The sequence below is a fragment of the Henckelia pumila genome, chromosome 3 (assembly GCF_033568475.1).
Source record: "Henckelia pumila isolate YLH828 chromosome 3, ASM3356847v2, whole genome shotgun sequence".
Lineage (NCBI taxonomy): Eukaryota > Viridiplantae > Streptophyta > Magnoliopsida > Lamiales > Gesneriaceae > Henckelia > Henckelia pumila.
The window spans coordinates 23,420,498-23,437,951 of NC_133122.1; the positions used below are offsets into that span (position 1 = coordinate 23,420,498).

The window sequence follows — 17,454 nt, forward strand, 5'->3', positions numbered from 1 at the left end:
GATATTCCAAAAAGGTGACAATACTCTATAGTCAAAATTTGCATATTTTACTTAAGATGACGTATATATATACAACTCTTTCTCTCTTACTAATTGGAGAGTGGGCTGGGGGGAAATTTTTTTTTCTCATGATTTTGTAATTAAGCTTGGCGAGCATACTAAGATATCGTTAATTAATAGCACAAAAAAAACTGTCAAGGATTGGACTGAAAAATAAGGTGTATGAATGTCTCTTAGAGAGCTTTTAAAGCCGAACAATATCATTAACAACTCATAATGTCTATATATTGTCACGTCCCGGAACCGGGCCTAGTTGACATCGGCGTTGTTTAACAATTTAACATTGAAACAGCAAGCCTCGTAGTACAAATCTTGCCAAAAAACCAGTCTGTTTCATAAACTATAACTGTTTTTACATAGAAAAACACAAGTGCGACAATGCGGAAGCGAAATTGAACTTTAAAGTAAAAAAAATATTTCTTCAACTTGAACTGATCCGTCATCACCAACCCCATAACATAATCTGTTCTTTGTCATCTAACTCATCTTCATTCTTATCTGGGGAGGGAGAGTAAATGGGTGAGTGTTTTGGGAAACACTCAGCAAGTGGGGGCCAATCGTACACACAAATATCGAATATATATACATGATACGAATTCAATAGGAGTCAAGACAGGAGACAAACAAAATACGAAACAAAGAATCAAGACATATCATAACCAAATCATAACTTATACATGGCACTGTCGGAACCGGGCCTAGTTGACATCGGCGTTGTTTAACAATTTAACATTGAAACAACAAGCCTCGTAGTACAAATCTTGCCAAAAAACCAGTCTGTTTCATAAACTATAACTGTTTTTACATAGAAAAACACAAGTGCGACAATGCGGAAGCGAAATTGAACTTTAAAGTAAAAAAAATATTTCTTCAACTTGAACTGATCCGTCATCACCAACCCCATAACATAATCTGTTCTTTGTCATCTAACTCATCTTCATTCTTATCTGGAGAGGGAGAGTAAATGGGTGAGTGTTTTGGGAAACACTCAGCAAGTATGGGCCAATCGTACACACAAATATCGAATATATATACATGATACGAATTCAATAGGAGTCAAGACAGGAGACAAACAGAATACGAAACAAAGAATCAAGACATATCATAACCGAATCATAACTTATACATGGCACTGTTATTCATCTCGTTAATCCTGGCTACTGATCAGTCCCTAATTATTACTCCTCTAAGGGGACGAGGCCTTAAACGGTTATTATAACCCACCGCATCAGGGCCTTATCATATCATGTTTTCGGAATTTCCTTACCATTTCTTAATTTAAATCCTAACAGTGCATTTCAAGATCTCATTGCATAACAGAGGAATCGTACAGAAAGAAACATGAAACGAAATCAAAGGACATGAAACGAGGAATGTACGATCGAGTTTTCAAAACAGGAAAATCATTCTTTTAAAAATATATTTATTCATATCTTATCATAATGACCATGGGCTTTTACTGGTTTTGGGCTCCCTCTGGGGCCTTTTCCCACGCATGGGCTCCCTCTGGGGCCTTTTCCCTCACAGGCTTTTCCCAATGCGCCATTATTCAAATCAGAATCATCACAAACGAACATATCACATGGGTATCAATTGGAACGAAAAGGACATAATGAATCTGAACAAAGGCTTAGCAAAAGAATGCATAACGAATCATAAGGTACTTCAAAATGAAGCATAACAAAGGATTCATGTGGAACGAAATATATACGGAATCAAAGGACATAAAACAAACAGTGTACGATCAAGACTTGAAACGGATACTTGGTGATTTCAAATAAGAATAAGCCCAAACAAAGATTTTGATGGTTTCTTAGAATAATGCTTAGAGAATCAAAATTAACAAAAAGAGTCCAATAGAAACAAGACTCAATGATTTCCATCGAATTGAAACAAAGATGGCTTAAAGAAACAAACCCACTTACTTGATTCCCACAAAAATTGAAGTATATTGGATCTTTGGTCAGAACTCTAACTCGAAATTGGATGACACCTCGATCAGGATTTTCAACAGCACTCTTGCTCGACTACTTGCTTTGAACACAAGCTACTCCAGATTCGAAAATTAGGCAGAGTCTCGACCACTATAGATACTAAATTTTGTGAGATATGGAGAGAGCAAAGCTTGGGTTTGGTGTATCTAATTCCTTCAACCTTGAGCTCTATTTATAGGTGAGGTTTAGTAGAAGGTGAAAGGAAACTCTTAATGGTCATAAAAGTCCTTAATCATGTCCATAATGATAATTGATGATGGGAGTTTCATGGTTTGTCCTTTGGCTTTCCAACTTCTTGAGTTAATGCCAACATTAATTGAGATAATTAATCTTACATAACTCTTGGTGTAATTGCTTTTGAAATTGCATGCATGTAAATTTCTTGATCTTTACATATATGGTCCTAAAAGCATTTGATTAACCTTAGACATCGTGTTTGGATGGAAGAATTTCAAATATATTTAAATATATTTTTGTTATTTAGATAAGTAACATCATAAACTTCAAGTTCACTCCTTTCATATTTCTACATATAGTATTTATGATAAATTTTAAATTCACCTAATAATGGTATCATTTGAAATCCATTATACTTTATATAACTAATGTGTAAATAAATAATGTATGAATTTAGGATTTAATCTATAGTTTCATTATTAACAACAAAATTATAATCGAAATTCATGGATTTGAACTCCTTCCATTCAAGCACAACCTTAATTTTAGTTGATGGTACCAGACCTCAATTATTGAGCTTGGAATTAAAACATCTTATAGTATTCCCTTGAGTTGGTCGAATAAATAATCAAATATTGGTAATGTAATTGTTCTTGATTATTATCTTGTTGAAATATTTGTAGTTGATGCACATTCCCATCACCATATTTCTTCTTCATGCACGTACGGGATAAGATATATCTCGCCACAGCCTTTTCCGTTCGGTTGCCTGAGATTTATTTATATAATTAATAGTACTGATTGTGTATGATCATATATAATAGTTTTGGGAATGGGGTTAAACAATTTAATGCCGAGTAAATTAAAGAAAATTACTACACAATTTTACAATGTTTATTTTGAAAATGCAATGCACTTAACTTTTTGTTATTTCTTTCTAGTTCCATTTGTGAAGAGCATCGAGGATAAAAAAAAGTTGCACCAGCAAGCACTTGAACTTGTAAAATGCTCGTGCAGGGCACTAGAATCTTTGCCTTCCTGTGATGCCTCACTTGTCTACCAAAGAGCCGTAACTATAGCAGTACGCAAAGGCACACATGAGGTCGTGGAGACGATCTTAGAGATGTTTCCGATGGCTATTTACACTATCGATACAAAAACTCAAGGCACAATATTTCACATGGCAGTAAAAGAACGCATTGAAACTGTTTTCAATCTAATCTATAATATTAATGAGCAAAGATATTATTTTTACGACCGTATTGACAATTTCGGTAACAACTATATGCACGTGTGTGGAGAACAAGCCCCTCCTCACAAACTAAATCTTGTTTCTGGTGCAGCATTGCAAATGCAGCGTGAACTACAATGGTTTAAGGTACACATTATATCTCCAATGTAATATCTTTACACCAAATGCTTCTTCTATATGCCTATCCTTGTACAATTTCCAGTTGACAGATTATATATATTTTCCACATGCTTGTTTATTTACCTCCGCAAATAAATTCAATTTTTGTGCTGAAAAAATACTGTCCTTGGTTCAGGAAATGGAAAATTTTGTTAGCCCTTCCCGTAGGACATGGGAAAACCACGCAGGTAAAACTCCTCAAATGTTGTTTATGGAAGAGCACCAAAAGCTGAAATCTGAAGGAGAAAAATGGATGAAAGATGCTGCTACATCATGTACCATTGCTACGGCTTTAATTGTTACGGTTGTGTTTTCTGCGGTCTTCACGGTACCAGGCGGTTTTAACGAGGATACCGGCATGCCAGTTCTCTTAAAGGATACATCTTTCATTATCTTTGCTTTATCAGACTCTATTTCTTTATTCACATCTATCACTTCCTTACTGTTGTTCCTATCCATTCTTACTTCTCGTTATGCAGAAGAAGATTTTTTACATGTTTTACCCAAGAGATTATGTATCGGTCTTCTTACCCTATTCACTTCGATTACATTCATGATGGTTGTATTTTGCACAGTCATATATAGTACACTGACGGATCATTCTCGGTTGTTTCTCATACCAGCAGCTGCGTTAGGTTGCTTGCCTGTGGCGTCATTTGTGTTCTTGCAATTCCCTCTACTTATAGCTGTCATGAAATCGACGTATGGACCAGGAATTTTCGGCAATAAGAGTGATCGCACAGTCTACTGACAACAATAAACAAGCAAACCTAGGCCTTGGTACTGTAATATTATACTTACAAGCTGTAAAAGTATTTGTTATCTGTTTGTTTCCATGAAATTTTCTTTTTAGTACTGTATGATTTGAAAAATGTGAAGGATGCAAGGACTATTGCAATGTTGTTATACAGAAGATATAATGTTGAAAAAATAATCTCCAATCATTCACATTTTATTGATCAAAAACGGTGGAAAAGGCTGTAATCTTTGTAGGCTGATACCCCATGAGTGGGCCCATCGCATGTTTGAGCCCAATGAAGGCCCATAACCAAAGAATAAGGTTAAAGTCTCATTCTATGGTGTAGGTTTGACCCATGAGGAAAGTGTTGAAGAAGAGGTATGTTGGCTCCAAGGGGTTAGTGAGAGCCCTATCAAGTTGGACCCTAGCCATGGAGTCTCTAGGGTGATTCAAGAGCTTATGACAATATGGAATGGAGAGGTAAAATTAGATTTAGGAAGTGTAGAGGAAAGAAGTGGAGGAGATGCTCGCCTAAGGTGGGCGAGCCCTAGAGTGGACTAGCCCTAAGGTGGTAAACTTGGCTTTGTGTCTTGGGTTGTCTTTGGAGGGTGAGCCCTGAAGGAGAGGCGCGTGAATTATATGCTTTTGGTCCCCTACAAAGTTTTCGTGGTCCCCTACCTTACTTCCTATAAATACAGGTTTGCTCCCTTTATTTGCATTCATTCACTTTCATTTTGAGGGGCACCCAAGCTCCTCTTTCTCTTATTCGTTCACGTCTATGACTTGAGCGTCGGAGGGGCTACGCCGGGATACCCTCCCAGCCACCTCTAACATTGTTTGCTTGATTTCACGTTCATCTCCGGACTTGAAGCTTTGGGCTTGACTTGAATCCGGACCATCAAATTTTAGTGAGTATCAAAGGTTGTTCAAAGCTGCAAAGTATGTCGGATTGCAAAATTTCAGACAAGAAGTGTATTCTGAATTTGGTTATGTAGGTTGCCTTTATTTCATTTAGTTTTTTCCATTATATAGACATATAGTTAAATTATATTTGTTTTTTTATTTCACATATAACCTACAAACCATGCTAGTCATGCAAAGTGCAATGGGCAGGCCTTGTGCAATAGGTTATTAGTCCAAGAAAGTATTGGTAGGGGGAATCAAACACCTCACCATTTACCAAATGTTTTGCTTCACTAACGTGGACATCTTAGGGGCTAATAATTTTTTTTTATTTTTTTCCTTTTCAATTTTAGCTATTTTCATATGAATGCTAAAGTTATTGAAGATTGATTGCCATGCTCCGGAACCAGGGTTGGTTGACACCAGTGTGTTTCCCAAAATATTCATTTGAAAATAAAAAGCCTCAGATTTCAGAATTAATAACTAGTCTATTTATTCATAAAATTTAAATGCATTGTCTTTACAAAATAAAAACGATATAGAAGTCTAACGTAGTAGGTTTACATCATAAAACTGAACTGATACAATACGCAATGGACAAATATAAGCAATCTAAATAGCGAGAATCACGATCATTCTTCACCAGCCCCATAACTGATTTTGCTCATCATCTTCTATTTCTTCATCGGTCTAATCTGAGATGGTGTTTGGTGGGTGAGTGAGTGATATGATCGTCACTCAGTAAATGGAAGAATCGCCAAGATTTTATAATAGGTTTTGAACAAAAATCTCATACTTATAAATTCAGAGCAGAAATAACATGTATTTCAAGAATAAACAGTAGTAATTTTATGCACAATTCATTTATGAGTTTCATGACAAACTGATATCAGTCTCTTATATGATAATTAACTAAAGGACAAGGTCAGTAATCAGTAATAAATATTTATTAGTGTTCAAAATTTATATTCATTATACTAGTTCACAAGTTTTAGTGCATCGAGAAATACCATAATCAAAATTCCGGCTTTGAAAATGAAACACACATGGTGGAACACGTTTAAAACAAAATATCGGGTTTCATCAGAATGCCGACTTACCAAAAAGTTTCTAAAAATGTTGTTGGGGATCGGTTGGACCTCGACTGGTTGCTATTCCAGTTGTGATTAGCAGCTGATCTCTAGTATTTTTTATGTCGATATTAATTAATCAACTTGATATTAAGTGCGGAAATAGATCAACTAACATATTAAAAAATTATCAAATGACTCAACTGAGAAATTAAGTAACACAACAAATTTTTTATGGATGTTTGGAGACTCTACTGCTCCTACTCACCCCTTGTTCCACTTCGGAAGGATTCACTTTAGAATATTTTGAGTATTACAACTACTTTTAACTAGCCCAATCCAAGACTAGGACTTATCACTACCTATCTCAGAACTCCTAAAAACTTAAATGAGAATTACAGCTCTCGTTCGAACTCTCTTACAACAATAGTATTTGACAGAACACTCAATTGGTCTACAAATAGTGAGTTTATAATTCGATGTAATCTTAGCACAATATGATCCTATAATTGATCAAATATGACTTGTGGCATGGGCATGATCAGTTGCTTCAATGGTTATTTGAAGCTTTTAGCTTGACTGATTGAATACTTTGAGAATTACAGCTCTCGTTCGAACTCTCTTACAACAATAGTATTTGACAGAACACTCAATTGGTCTACAAATAGTGAGTTTATAATTCGATGTAATCTTAGCACAATATGATCTTATAATTGATCAAATATGACTTGTGGCATGGGCATGATCAGTTGCTACAATGGTTCTTTGAAGCTTTTAGCTTGACCGATTGAATACTTTGAGAATGGGAGAGTGTAGCTTGTATGCGCTTTTATATATATATCTCTCAACTGATTTTCTTCTGCTATTTATAGCTTTGTATTGCAACGGTCATGATATTCAAAATAGTTGTTCAAATATATAGTCGTTTCTTTGTATTTTAGATCATGACATCTGTACTTTATGTGAGAACCCAAAATTTTAGTAGACTGAAATTTGGTAAACTGAATCAGTAAACTGAGCGGAGGTCAACTGAACTTTTGCAGTAGACTGAACTTGAGGTAAACTGCTTGAAGGAAGACTGAAATTGAGGTAAACTGAACTGAGGTACATAGAGTTGACCAGTTGACCAAGATCAATCCAATAGCTAGACTGAAATCCATCTGCTCCAGAAATCGTAACTGATGCAATAACTCAGAATTATGTCAAATAATGGCATTAAATGAGGAGCATAAAGTCAGAATCTTCCCTATAAATAGCACTCAGATTTCCGAGGTCTGATACACGAAATTCTGAGAAAAAATCTATAGAGTGAGTGAGGAAATTCAATTCAACAGAAGCAGTCAGTAAATTTAATTAGAAAATCTACAGTAAGTGGGTGGTTTGTTTTAAAGAAATAAAACTCTATTTAGTTTTGATTCCAGCATGTAAATACACGATTTGGTTCATGAATATGCACTCTGTGATTTTATTGTGTACCAAAACTTATGAAATAGCTGTAGGAATATATATATTCTATCACTCTGAAACTCTGAATCTCTTGCCTCACTCTTTAGAGGAATACCATATAAGGGACTGATATCAGTTAGCCACAAACTTTGCAAGAAACTTGGTACACTCTCTGAAGTTTATGTTTTTCTGAATTTCTGGAAGAATAAGTCTATGTCTCTGTACATTATTATATTCTTTATATGTATGTGTAAGAAATCCTATTAAAATGATTTTACACGAATGTTGGGAATTTTACCCATTAATTGAATGACACCCATATCACTCACCCATCCGAATCACCCATCTCAGATAAGAAAGAAGAAGAACTCGAGGATGATGAGAAAAACCAGTTTTGGGGTTAGTGAAGAAGACCAACAAACTATGGATGCTTAGCTTCTGTTTAGTTTCTTCTTCTATTTAGTTGTATTAAGCTGCTGCGTATTTATTTAGTCAATGTCAGTTAAGGATTGTAAAGACAATTTAATTTTGAGTTTATGAAAGATTATGTAATTCAAGTTTAATGAATGAGTATTCCAAAATTCTGTACTCCGAGGCTTGTTGTTTAATTTGAAAATATTAAATAACGCCGATGTCAACTAGACCCAGTGTTGAGAAATAAGTTTTGGTGTTTACAAACAAAGTACTAGACTGATGGAAAAAAAACACATTTGAGATAAATCAAAGATAGCTAAACTGAAACTGCTTCAAAAGGAAAAAGCTTTAAAATGATAACTACGCTTCTCGGATTAAGCTCAACTGATCTTACTCGGTTCAACCAAAACTGAACTGTTATCAGTCTACCTTCGCGATCATCAGTATACAAGAGAAATCTACTTGGATAAAGCTTTCCGTACTCTGACATATTCTGCAGAAGGTAGTGCCGCGATCCAAGAGAATGTCGGCTTCAGAAGTTGTTCATGAAAGTGACAAATGCAATGGAAATATTTCAAAATTCTCTCTGAAAATCAGTTTTGAAATTATTACTGTTGGCATCCGAAGACTATATATAAGAGTCTAAATCGATTGAAGAAATTTTTTTTTGCCAACTATGCTTACTGTGAGAATCTGAGGTTTCAAAGTTTGAAGAAGAAAATTGCTTAAGGAACTCGAAGCACAAACACCTAAACTGTTATTCCAATCATTCAAGGATCATCTTTATGCCAAGTCAAAACCAGTCGTAAACATCTGTATTTTTATCAGTCTAGGACTGAAACTGAGCTATAACTTAGAGTTATTGTTTAGGCAGTGGATAAGTCCTAAACTGGATTGGAGTTTTGCAAATTTCTTGTAAAATTCAAAGTTTTCTAGTGATATACTTCCGAGAAGGAAGAAGGGGTGACGTAGGAGTAATTTAAATCTCCAAACATCCATAAACATCTCATCGTGTCTTTCATCAGTTTAATTATTCACTACCTATCTTGCATACACTATTTTCACAAGTGTTCAGAATCTGTAACTTGACATATTTCTGCACATACACTGTTTTTCAAATTGCATTAGACACCAAGATAAACATAGAATTCAATCACCAAACTTATTGAATTCAATGCCTTCTTATTAGAACTGATTTTGAGTGTATTCACCCCCCCTCTATACTCTAAACCGATCCTAACAAGTGGTATTAGAGCGAGGTTATTATCTTGCCTCTGAACATTACTTCAAGATGTCTTCATTCAGCAAAATTCCTATGTTCTCTAAAGAGGATTTTGATGATTGGAATATTCTTATGCAAGCTCACCTATCAGCTCTAGATGATTACATGTGGTTTGTCATCACTGATGGATCTCTTACCATCACCAAAGTAAACACTGCTATAGGTATCTCAAGTGGTGGACCACAATACATCGAGAAACCAAGGGTGGAATGGACTGCTAAAGACAAGAAGAAAGCAAATATTGATAATGTTGTTAAAGATATTTTATACAAGACTCTTGAAAAAAAATACTTTCAGTGTAAAATTGTAAAAGAAATTTGGGAAAAATTGATTCAGCTTTGTGAAGGAAATTAACAGACAAAAGAAAATAAGCTATCAGTGGCTACTCAAAAAGTTGATAATATCAAAATGAAGCTAGGAGAATCCATGACAGAGTTTGATGAACGAGTCAGTAGCATTGTGATTGAACTCAATGCTCTGGGAAAAACATATCTCAACCGAGAAATCATTCTAAAAGTTATTTGAAGTCTTCACAAAGAATGAGATGTGAAAACTATGGCAATGAGGTAATCTAAGGACCTGAATAAACTAGAACTTCATGGTATATTTGCTAATCTAAAGGCTTCTAAGTTTGAATTGAAAACTTGAGAAGAGGACTAGTCTACCACTCAACTGGCCAAAGCCTTAACAATAGTCAAAATAGAGTCACCAGCTCAAACAGAATGAACTGCAGAACAGCTAAGTAGTGATGATATGTCACTATATGTGAAAAAGTTTGAAAAGTTCATCAGGAGAAATCAAGAAGGATCCTATAGAAGAAATTTTCAAAAGAAAGATGCAAATGAAGAATTTAGATCCTGCTTCAACTGTGTCAAGACAGGACACTTCATAGCAGATTGTTCTAAACCAAAGAAAGATGAGAAAAGATCAACAAAAAAAGGAAAGAAGAAGTTTGAAAGAAAGAAGAGTTCAAAAGATGTCAAACAAAAGATGAGAAAAGATCAACAAAAAAAGGAAAGAAGAAGTTTGAAAGAAAGAAGAGTTCAAAAGATGTCAAACACGCATCAAGAAAGAAGCATGAAGCACTTGTTGCCAAAGAGAGTAAAGCCAAATGGGCAGAAACTGACAGTGAATCAGATGAATCAGACTACTCTTCTAGCTCCACTGATGATGAAGAAGAAGTGACATGCTTAATGGCCAATGACCATGAATAGGCATATACAAGTGAACATGTATTCGATTTTAGTTCTGAAGAATTTATCAGAGAATATCTCATCACATTACTTCATGAAATGGCAAATGAGTATTACAAACTGTCCATAACATTTGATGAAGTCAAAGCAAAGCAAGATGATCTGCAACAAACCTGAACCCAGCTGGGAACAATCAGTTGAGAGAATCAGTCTTGAAACAGAGATTGCAAAGCTCGAGACTGAGAATGAGCAACTTAAGATTGATTTCATGAATCTTACAATGGAAAATAAAATATTAAATGATTTGGTAAGTTCATGGAATAGATCTTCAACTATGCTCACAGAGATGCAAAGTTTACAAAAACCCACAAATGACAAAAGTGGTCTAGGGTTTAGTAAAACTGAGAGCATCGGTGAATCCAGTACTCTACACAAATTGAATATGTGCAAAGGAAAGTTCATACATTTCGTACAAGCATGTAGGGAAAATGAACATGGAGAAATCTATGAGAAACCGGTCCTAAAGATTTGGAAGTCAATTGACCAAATGAAGAGGAATAGATTTGGTATTGGTTTCACTCCTGAGGAAGTCAAGGTTGAAACTGTTAAAAGTCTCAATCGGACTAATACAAATCAATCAAATCCTATGAGAGGAAATCGAAACCAGTATCACAATCAACGATCGGTTCAGAAGTGATATCTACAACTCAACAATTTATGAAAGGGGAAACAACATTTTGTATCTTAAGCACATCACTCTCCACGACCTAGAGCACAAAAATTAGCACAAACCTATAGGAGCACTGAAACTGGTAAACTGGTTAAAGTAATTCAAATTTGGGTTCCTATAGGATTTATCTCTCGTGGACCCAAATAGATATGGGTACCAAAATTATTCAACTCTGTGACTGCAGGTAACACATGTTGAAGAAAATATGGATGAATCATGGTATTTAGACAGCGGATGTTCAAGACATATGACTGAAAATGCTAAACTACTGCCTTAACTTTTTAAAAGCAATGTTCCAACTTTCACATTTGGTGATAACTCATAGGGTAGGACCGTGGGTAAGGGTAAGATTATCCACGGTAACATAATCATCAAGGATATCTTACTAGTCGAGAACTTAAAATATAATTTGATATGTATCAGTCAACTATGTGATTATAAGCATATAGTTGAATTTCAAAAACACTCATGCCTTGTTAAAGATGTTTCTGGTGATATTATCCTAACAGGAAACAAGTGTGGAAATACATACAAAGTATGTTGGAATGATCAGTCTAGCAAACCAGTTTGTCTTGTAGCTTCCAATTCTAAGCGCAACTAGCAATGACACAAGAGATTGAATCACCTTAACTTCAAGGCTATTGTCAGTCTGAGTAAGCTTGAGCTAGTAACAGGACTGCCTAAAATTGGTTTTTCAAAATTTAGGTCATCTTTTGTAAACAAGGGTTATAACTCGTCCACCCGATGCTTGGAACTTGTTTGGTCATTGATTTTAAGAAAATGAGCCAGGTGAAATGAGAGTAGTAATCAATAATGGAAAGAGTTTATCTCATTCCCCCTAAACTTGTCACTAGTATAGGACCAAACAAGTCCATATGTAAGAGTTCCAAGCATGGGACTGCTCCTCAACTGATCAAGATTTTCAAAAGACTTTTTAACAAAAAATTAAACAAGATTGACAGAATCAAAAGTGACAGGTGAACTGAATTTGTCAATCAAACTTTGTCTTAATTTTTAGAGCATTATGGAATCAAACATGAATTCTCAACAGCTAGAACACCACGCAAAATGATGTTGCAAAAAGGAGAAATTGTACTCTAAAAGAAGCTGCGAGAACCATGTTAACTGATTCTAAGGTATCTCAAAGATTTTGGGTAGAAGCTGTGAACAATGCTTGCCATACTCAAAATAAATCAATGATATGTAAGAAATTTTTGAAAACACCATATAAGATCTGGAATGGTAAACAACCTAATGTGTCCTACTTCAAAACATTTGGCTGTAAATGCTACATTTGTGAGAAATCAAATTTCAATCAGAAACAAAGAGTCATAGCCGATGGAATTAAGAGTAGAATTTTCAAATTCAGAGATGAAAGCCAAGAGTTGTAACCACCAAGAATTTGTAACAGCCAAAATAAAGAGGAATGATGGCTGATAATGGGAATTATTGTCATTGAATAGAGGGTCTTTCAGATGTTATTTTGCAGCTATAAGTAGTAGCTAAAGCTGAAGGGAGAGCACACAAACTCGAGCATCACACCTCCATATTCTTGAGAAGAATTTCTGTCCATTTCCAAGAAGAATTCCTGCTCATTTTCGATCAGATTATATCCCAGATTCAAAGGAGTTTTCCTGCCCATTTTCGAGCAGATTAGAGCCCAGATTCGAAGGAGTTTTTCTGCTAAAAAATCGAATCCAAATAGCAGCAGTTGAAGCCTTGACTTTTTCTCATTCTCGAGTGCAAAAGCTTGCCCAAAACACCGAGTGCGACATCGGTTTGAAACAGGATTTTTGTCCATCTTTTGAGCAGAGTTCTGGTCCAAAGTTCGAACAACTTATGGCAATTCTTGAAGCTTCTGAGTCTGCCCAAATCTGAGCTCCAGTAGTAGGAATTGAAGCTCTAGGTTCTGCTCATTTGCAAGAAACTTTGTTGTCCAGAAAACTCGAGAACGCGACATCATTTTGAGAAAAGGATTTTTGGCCATTTCGAACAAGTAAGTAATATTCTGAGATCAAGTTTATGTTCAGTTTTGAAGCCTTTGGATTTTTCTATGCGTTGCAACAAACACCTACAGCAGCCATCAAAGATATAGAAGCGATCAAAGTTCATAAATCTGTCCAAAGCAGTGATACATTCGATCAAGAAGTTTCATTGTTTCTCTATCCAAAGTCCAAACAATACCTTCGGTCCTTCACTTGGTTTTGAGGATTGCTTAAATTCGAGATCATATAACAACATCTACTCCTTCACGATTTTCTTAGAAATCTAATACGGTAAGTGGGCTTTTACCTTTCTTTTGTGTGATATAAGTTTCTACACTTATATTTATTTTTGTGTGTGAGTTAAGTTTTATAAAATAAATAATTATGCTTTTGAATATTCGATCGGCATGATAATATTCGTTTCACTTTGATATATATTATTTGTTGGCTATTCGTGATATTATTTGAAGCATGTTAGAATTAATTGGAAATATTTAAGATGCACTGTTAAGAGTCGATTTAGAAATGGTTAAGGAATTTCCGATGATTTGATTTGACTTGATATGGCCCTGATACGGTGGGTTGTAATAACCGTTCCTTTGGCCTCGCCCCTTAGAGGAGTAACATATAGGGGATTGATCAGTAGAACCATGGAAAATGAGATAATTAACAGTGCAATATTTGCTTCGTATTTGTTTGGATTCAGCATGCTTATTTTGTTTCGAGATTATGAAATATACATGTGTACATGTAAATATATTTTTGGTGTTTATCATGCTCGATCGGCCCCCACTTGCTGAGTGTTTCACAAAACACTCACCCCCTTACTTTCCTCCCCAGATACCGAAGAAAAGTTAGAAGAGGATGAACAATATGCATTCTGGGGTTGGTGATCAAGTTGAAGTTTTATTAGTAGTTATTTTCTGTTAATTTGTCGCTTTCGCTATTTTCGTATTTCATATTTTGTAAAGACATATTTGATTATGTAAAAGACTGGTTGAAGGCTGTTATCTATACTACGGGCCTTGTTGTTTTTCAATTCGAAATGTTAAACAACGCCGATGTCAACTAGGCCCGGTTTCGGGGCGTGACATTTTTGTGGTATCAGAGCCGCCAGGTTCATAATCCGGGTGGGAATTCTATAAATTTTTTTTGACATTTTCTCATATAGGCCAAGAGGCCAATGTAGTCCCCTCCGAAACGATCTCACGAATCAAAGTCATTGCGAAATTGTAGTTCGCATTGAGGAAACTCTTATTTCGGCCGAACTCAATCGGTTAGGCCTACAAAATTGTGTTTTTGCCGTTTTAGGAAAGAATTAGAATGCTTATAATTTTTTTATAGAAAACTCGAAATCCAATTCCGTCGATTGTGTCACGATCCTCACAATCGACACTTTCAGCTCAACTAAAAATCTCAAAATTTTCCATTTTTGGAAAAGTTTTCCGAACAGTCCCTTTTCGTTTGTGATTATTGAAACTGTTCATGTGTTTAATTTCTTATTTCTGATATTTTGTTCTAAGCCTTGCCTTTCCATTTGTTTTCTTTCTGGAAATGGCGCCAAGTTTCCCTCGTACCCATGCCCATTACATCTTTCGTATGAAGCAACTGGTTATTGATAACCAAAAGCATAGGATTACTCGACTTTGTGCTAAAGTTGTTACTGCTAGTCTTGAGCAGCGAGAGTGGGAGAAGAGGGCCAACAAATACCTCTATGAGTTAGAGCAAGTGAGGGGGGATAACATATACCTCCGTGATGACATGGACCTTAATCACTTCCGTGAAGAAGCTCTGCGCAACCAAGTGATTATGTCCGAAGAGGAGCATAACAAGACGAAAGGAAAAATGGAGGCAGCTGAGATAGAGCATACGCAGACGAAAGTTAGATTGGGAACAGAACAAGACACCATAGCAGAGCTAACTGGTGTTGTTAGCCACTTGACTAAACAAGTGGATCATGAGAAGCAGTTGGGGCAGCAGTTCTGCGCAGAACATGGGCAGCGTCGTCAACAGATGCGAGATCGCATCCAACAGCTGGAAGCTCAAGTCCAGCAATTGCAGGGTATAGTGGCAAACTTGAATAATCATAATGCCATTCTACTCCAGGCCGTAAATCAACTACAAGAAGAGGATTACGAGGAGGAACCCGAGGAGGATCCGGAGGAAGATCCGGAAGAGATAGACGTGGAGGAGGAGCCTGTCGAATCTGTGGGGGATGGAGAAGTTATAGACTTAGATTAGTATGGATGCATTAGTTTTTGGTTCAGCTTTGTTTTCTTGTCACTTATTTCCAATTCAGTTGTTGCTTTAAATTCCAAAACTATCAGTTGTTATTTCAATTCAGTTGTTATTCTGAAATTCAATGAATGATATTTTGTTTATCTATGTGTCCAAATTGTTCAATTATTCTTCTAATCCATCAGAATCTTAGAAACTTATACGTTTGTAGGACATGGACGAGAGACCGATACGCAACAACCGTAACCCTCGCTATAGGAATCACAACAATGACAATGAAGGGAACCCTCCGCCACTGCCGCCACCACCACCACCGCAAGGGTTAGGCCTAAATCATGCTGACTTGGCGGCTATAGCAGCCATTGTGGCTAACACCCTTCAAGGGTTGGGAAACCCGCCTGTAAATGGAAATCCACCACCACAGGCAGTACCACAGGTGCATGGGGTGAAGTATCATTATGAGTCACTGAGAAAGAATCGAGCCCAAACCTTTAAAGGAGATCCAGATCCTGAGGTTGGCCAATATTGGCTCAAGAATATTGAGACTAAACTCCACCTACTCGAGATCCCCGATGAGTTTAAGGTGGATGTAGTGACACCCTTCTTGGAAGAAAAAGCAGCCAAGTGGTGGGAAGCAGTTTCACCACCTATGATAGCAACTGGTCCAATCACGTGGCAACAATTTAAGGATATGTTCCTGAAACAGTACTATCCAGCCGAAGTTAAACTGCAAAAATTGAGTGAGTTTGAAAATTTCACTCAAGCTCCGGATATGTCAGTGGTTGAATACACATCAAAATTCAACTCACTTGGGATATATGCTCCTACGATTATGGCGGATGATATTCTGAAGATGCATCGTTACAAGCGAGGTTTAAGCAGTCGTATTCAGACAGCGTTAGCAGTATACCAAGCCACAAGCTTTGCTAAGCTAATGGGAGCCGCAATTCGAGCTGAGACCGACATCAATCGAAAGGAAGATGAAAACCAGAATAAGAGGCCTTTCTTTGGCCAATATTCTCAAGGAAAGCAGTCATACAAGAAACCCAATTAGTCTAGTGGAGTAACCAAGAACACTTTTATCGGCTCCAACTATCAAGAAGCCAAAATGTGCCCTACCTGCAATACCCATCATCCTGGAGAATGTCGGAAGAAGTCTGGAGCATGCTTTAATTGTGGGAAGCTTGGACACAGAATTGATGACTGTCCCGAGCCACTGAAGAGAGGGACAGGATCAAATGTAGATGCTACATCCAACAAACCAAAGGATCACAAGGAGAATTAGCCTAATGCACGTGTGTTTGCCCTAACTCAAGGGGAGCCAGGAAAAGCTAACGATGTCGTGGCAGGTACCATCTTAATCAACCAATCTCCATCTTATGTGTTGTTTGATTGTGGTTCTACGCATTCGTTTATATCTAAGAGGTTTGCTAAGAAGTTAGGACTTATTCTTGAAATACTTGTGGAACCTTTTAGGGTAGCAACTCCCACTAGTAAAGCAATTGCAACTCATAGGGTACACCGAGATTGCATAATTGGTATCAGTGAACACGTATTTCAAGCTGAACTGATTCAACTAAACATGTTAGAATTTGATGCCATTCTGGGGATGGATTGGCTAGCAAATAATCATGCATTAGTTGATTGTCGCATGAAGAATGTCAAACTGCGAACTTCAAACCTCGACGAAGTCATTTATCATGGTAAAACCAAGGAGCAGAAGTCTCTTTTATCTACTTCTCAAGCTTGGAAATCTATGAAAAGTGGATAAGAAGTATACCTAGCCGTAGTAGGTGAGGTAAAGGAAGAAGT

General features: G+C 36.5%; 1 protein-coding gene across 1 annotated transcript; it reads left to right on the top strand.

The window, feature by feature from the left end:
• Positions 1-1,555: 1,555 nt before the first annotated feature.
• Positions 1,556-4,393, top strand: LOC140888262 (uncharacterized). The gene is made up of 3 exons (XM_073295948.1): positions 1,556-1,720; positions 3,187-3,609; positions 3,779-4,393. Exons 1-3 carry the CDS (start codon positions 1,556-1,558, stop codon positions 4,391-4,393), a joined length of 1,203 nt encoding a protein of 400 aa, XP_073152049.1.
• The last annotated feature ends 13,061 nt before the right edge of the window (positions 4,394-17,454 follow it).

Excerpts from the sequence above, each read along its gene's own strand:
- LOC140888262 (XM_073295948.1), top strand. The coding sequence starts at position 1,556 with ATGGGCTCCCTCTGGGGCCTTTTCCCTCACAGGCTTTTCCCAATGCGC. Across the intron at positions 1,721-3,186 it reads AATGCATAACGAATCATAAG|AGCATCGAGGATAAAAAAAA; the intron begins GTACTTCAAAAT and ends CCATTTGTGAAG. Across the intron at positions 3,610-3,778 it reads GTGAACTACAATGGTTTAAG|GAAATGGAAAATTTTGTTAG; the intron begins GTACACATTATA and ends TCCTTGGTTCAG.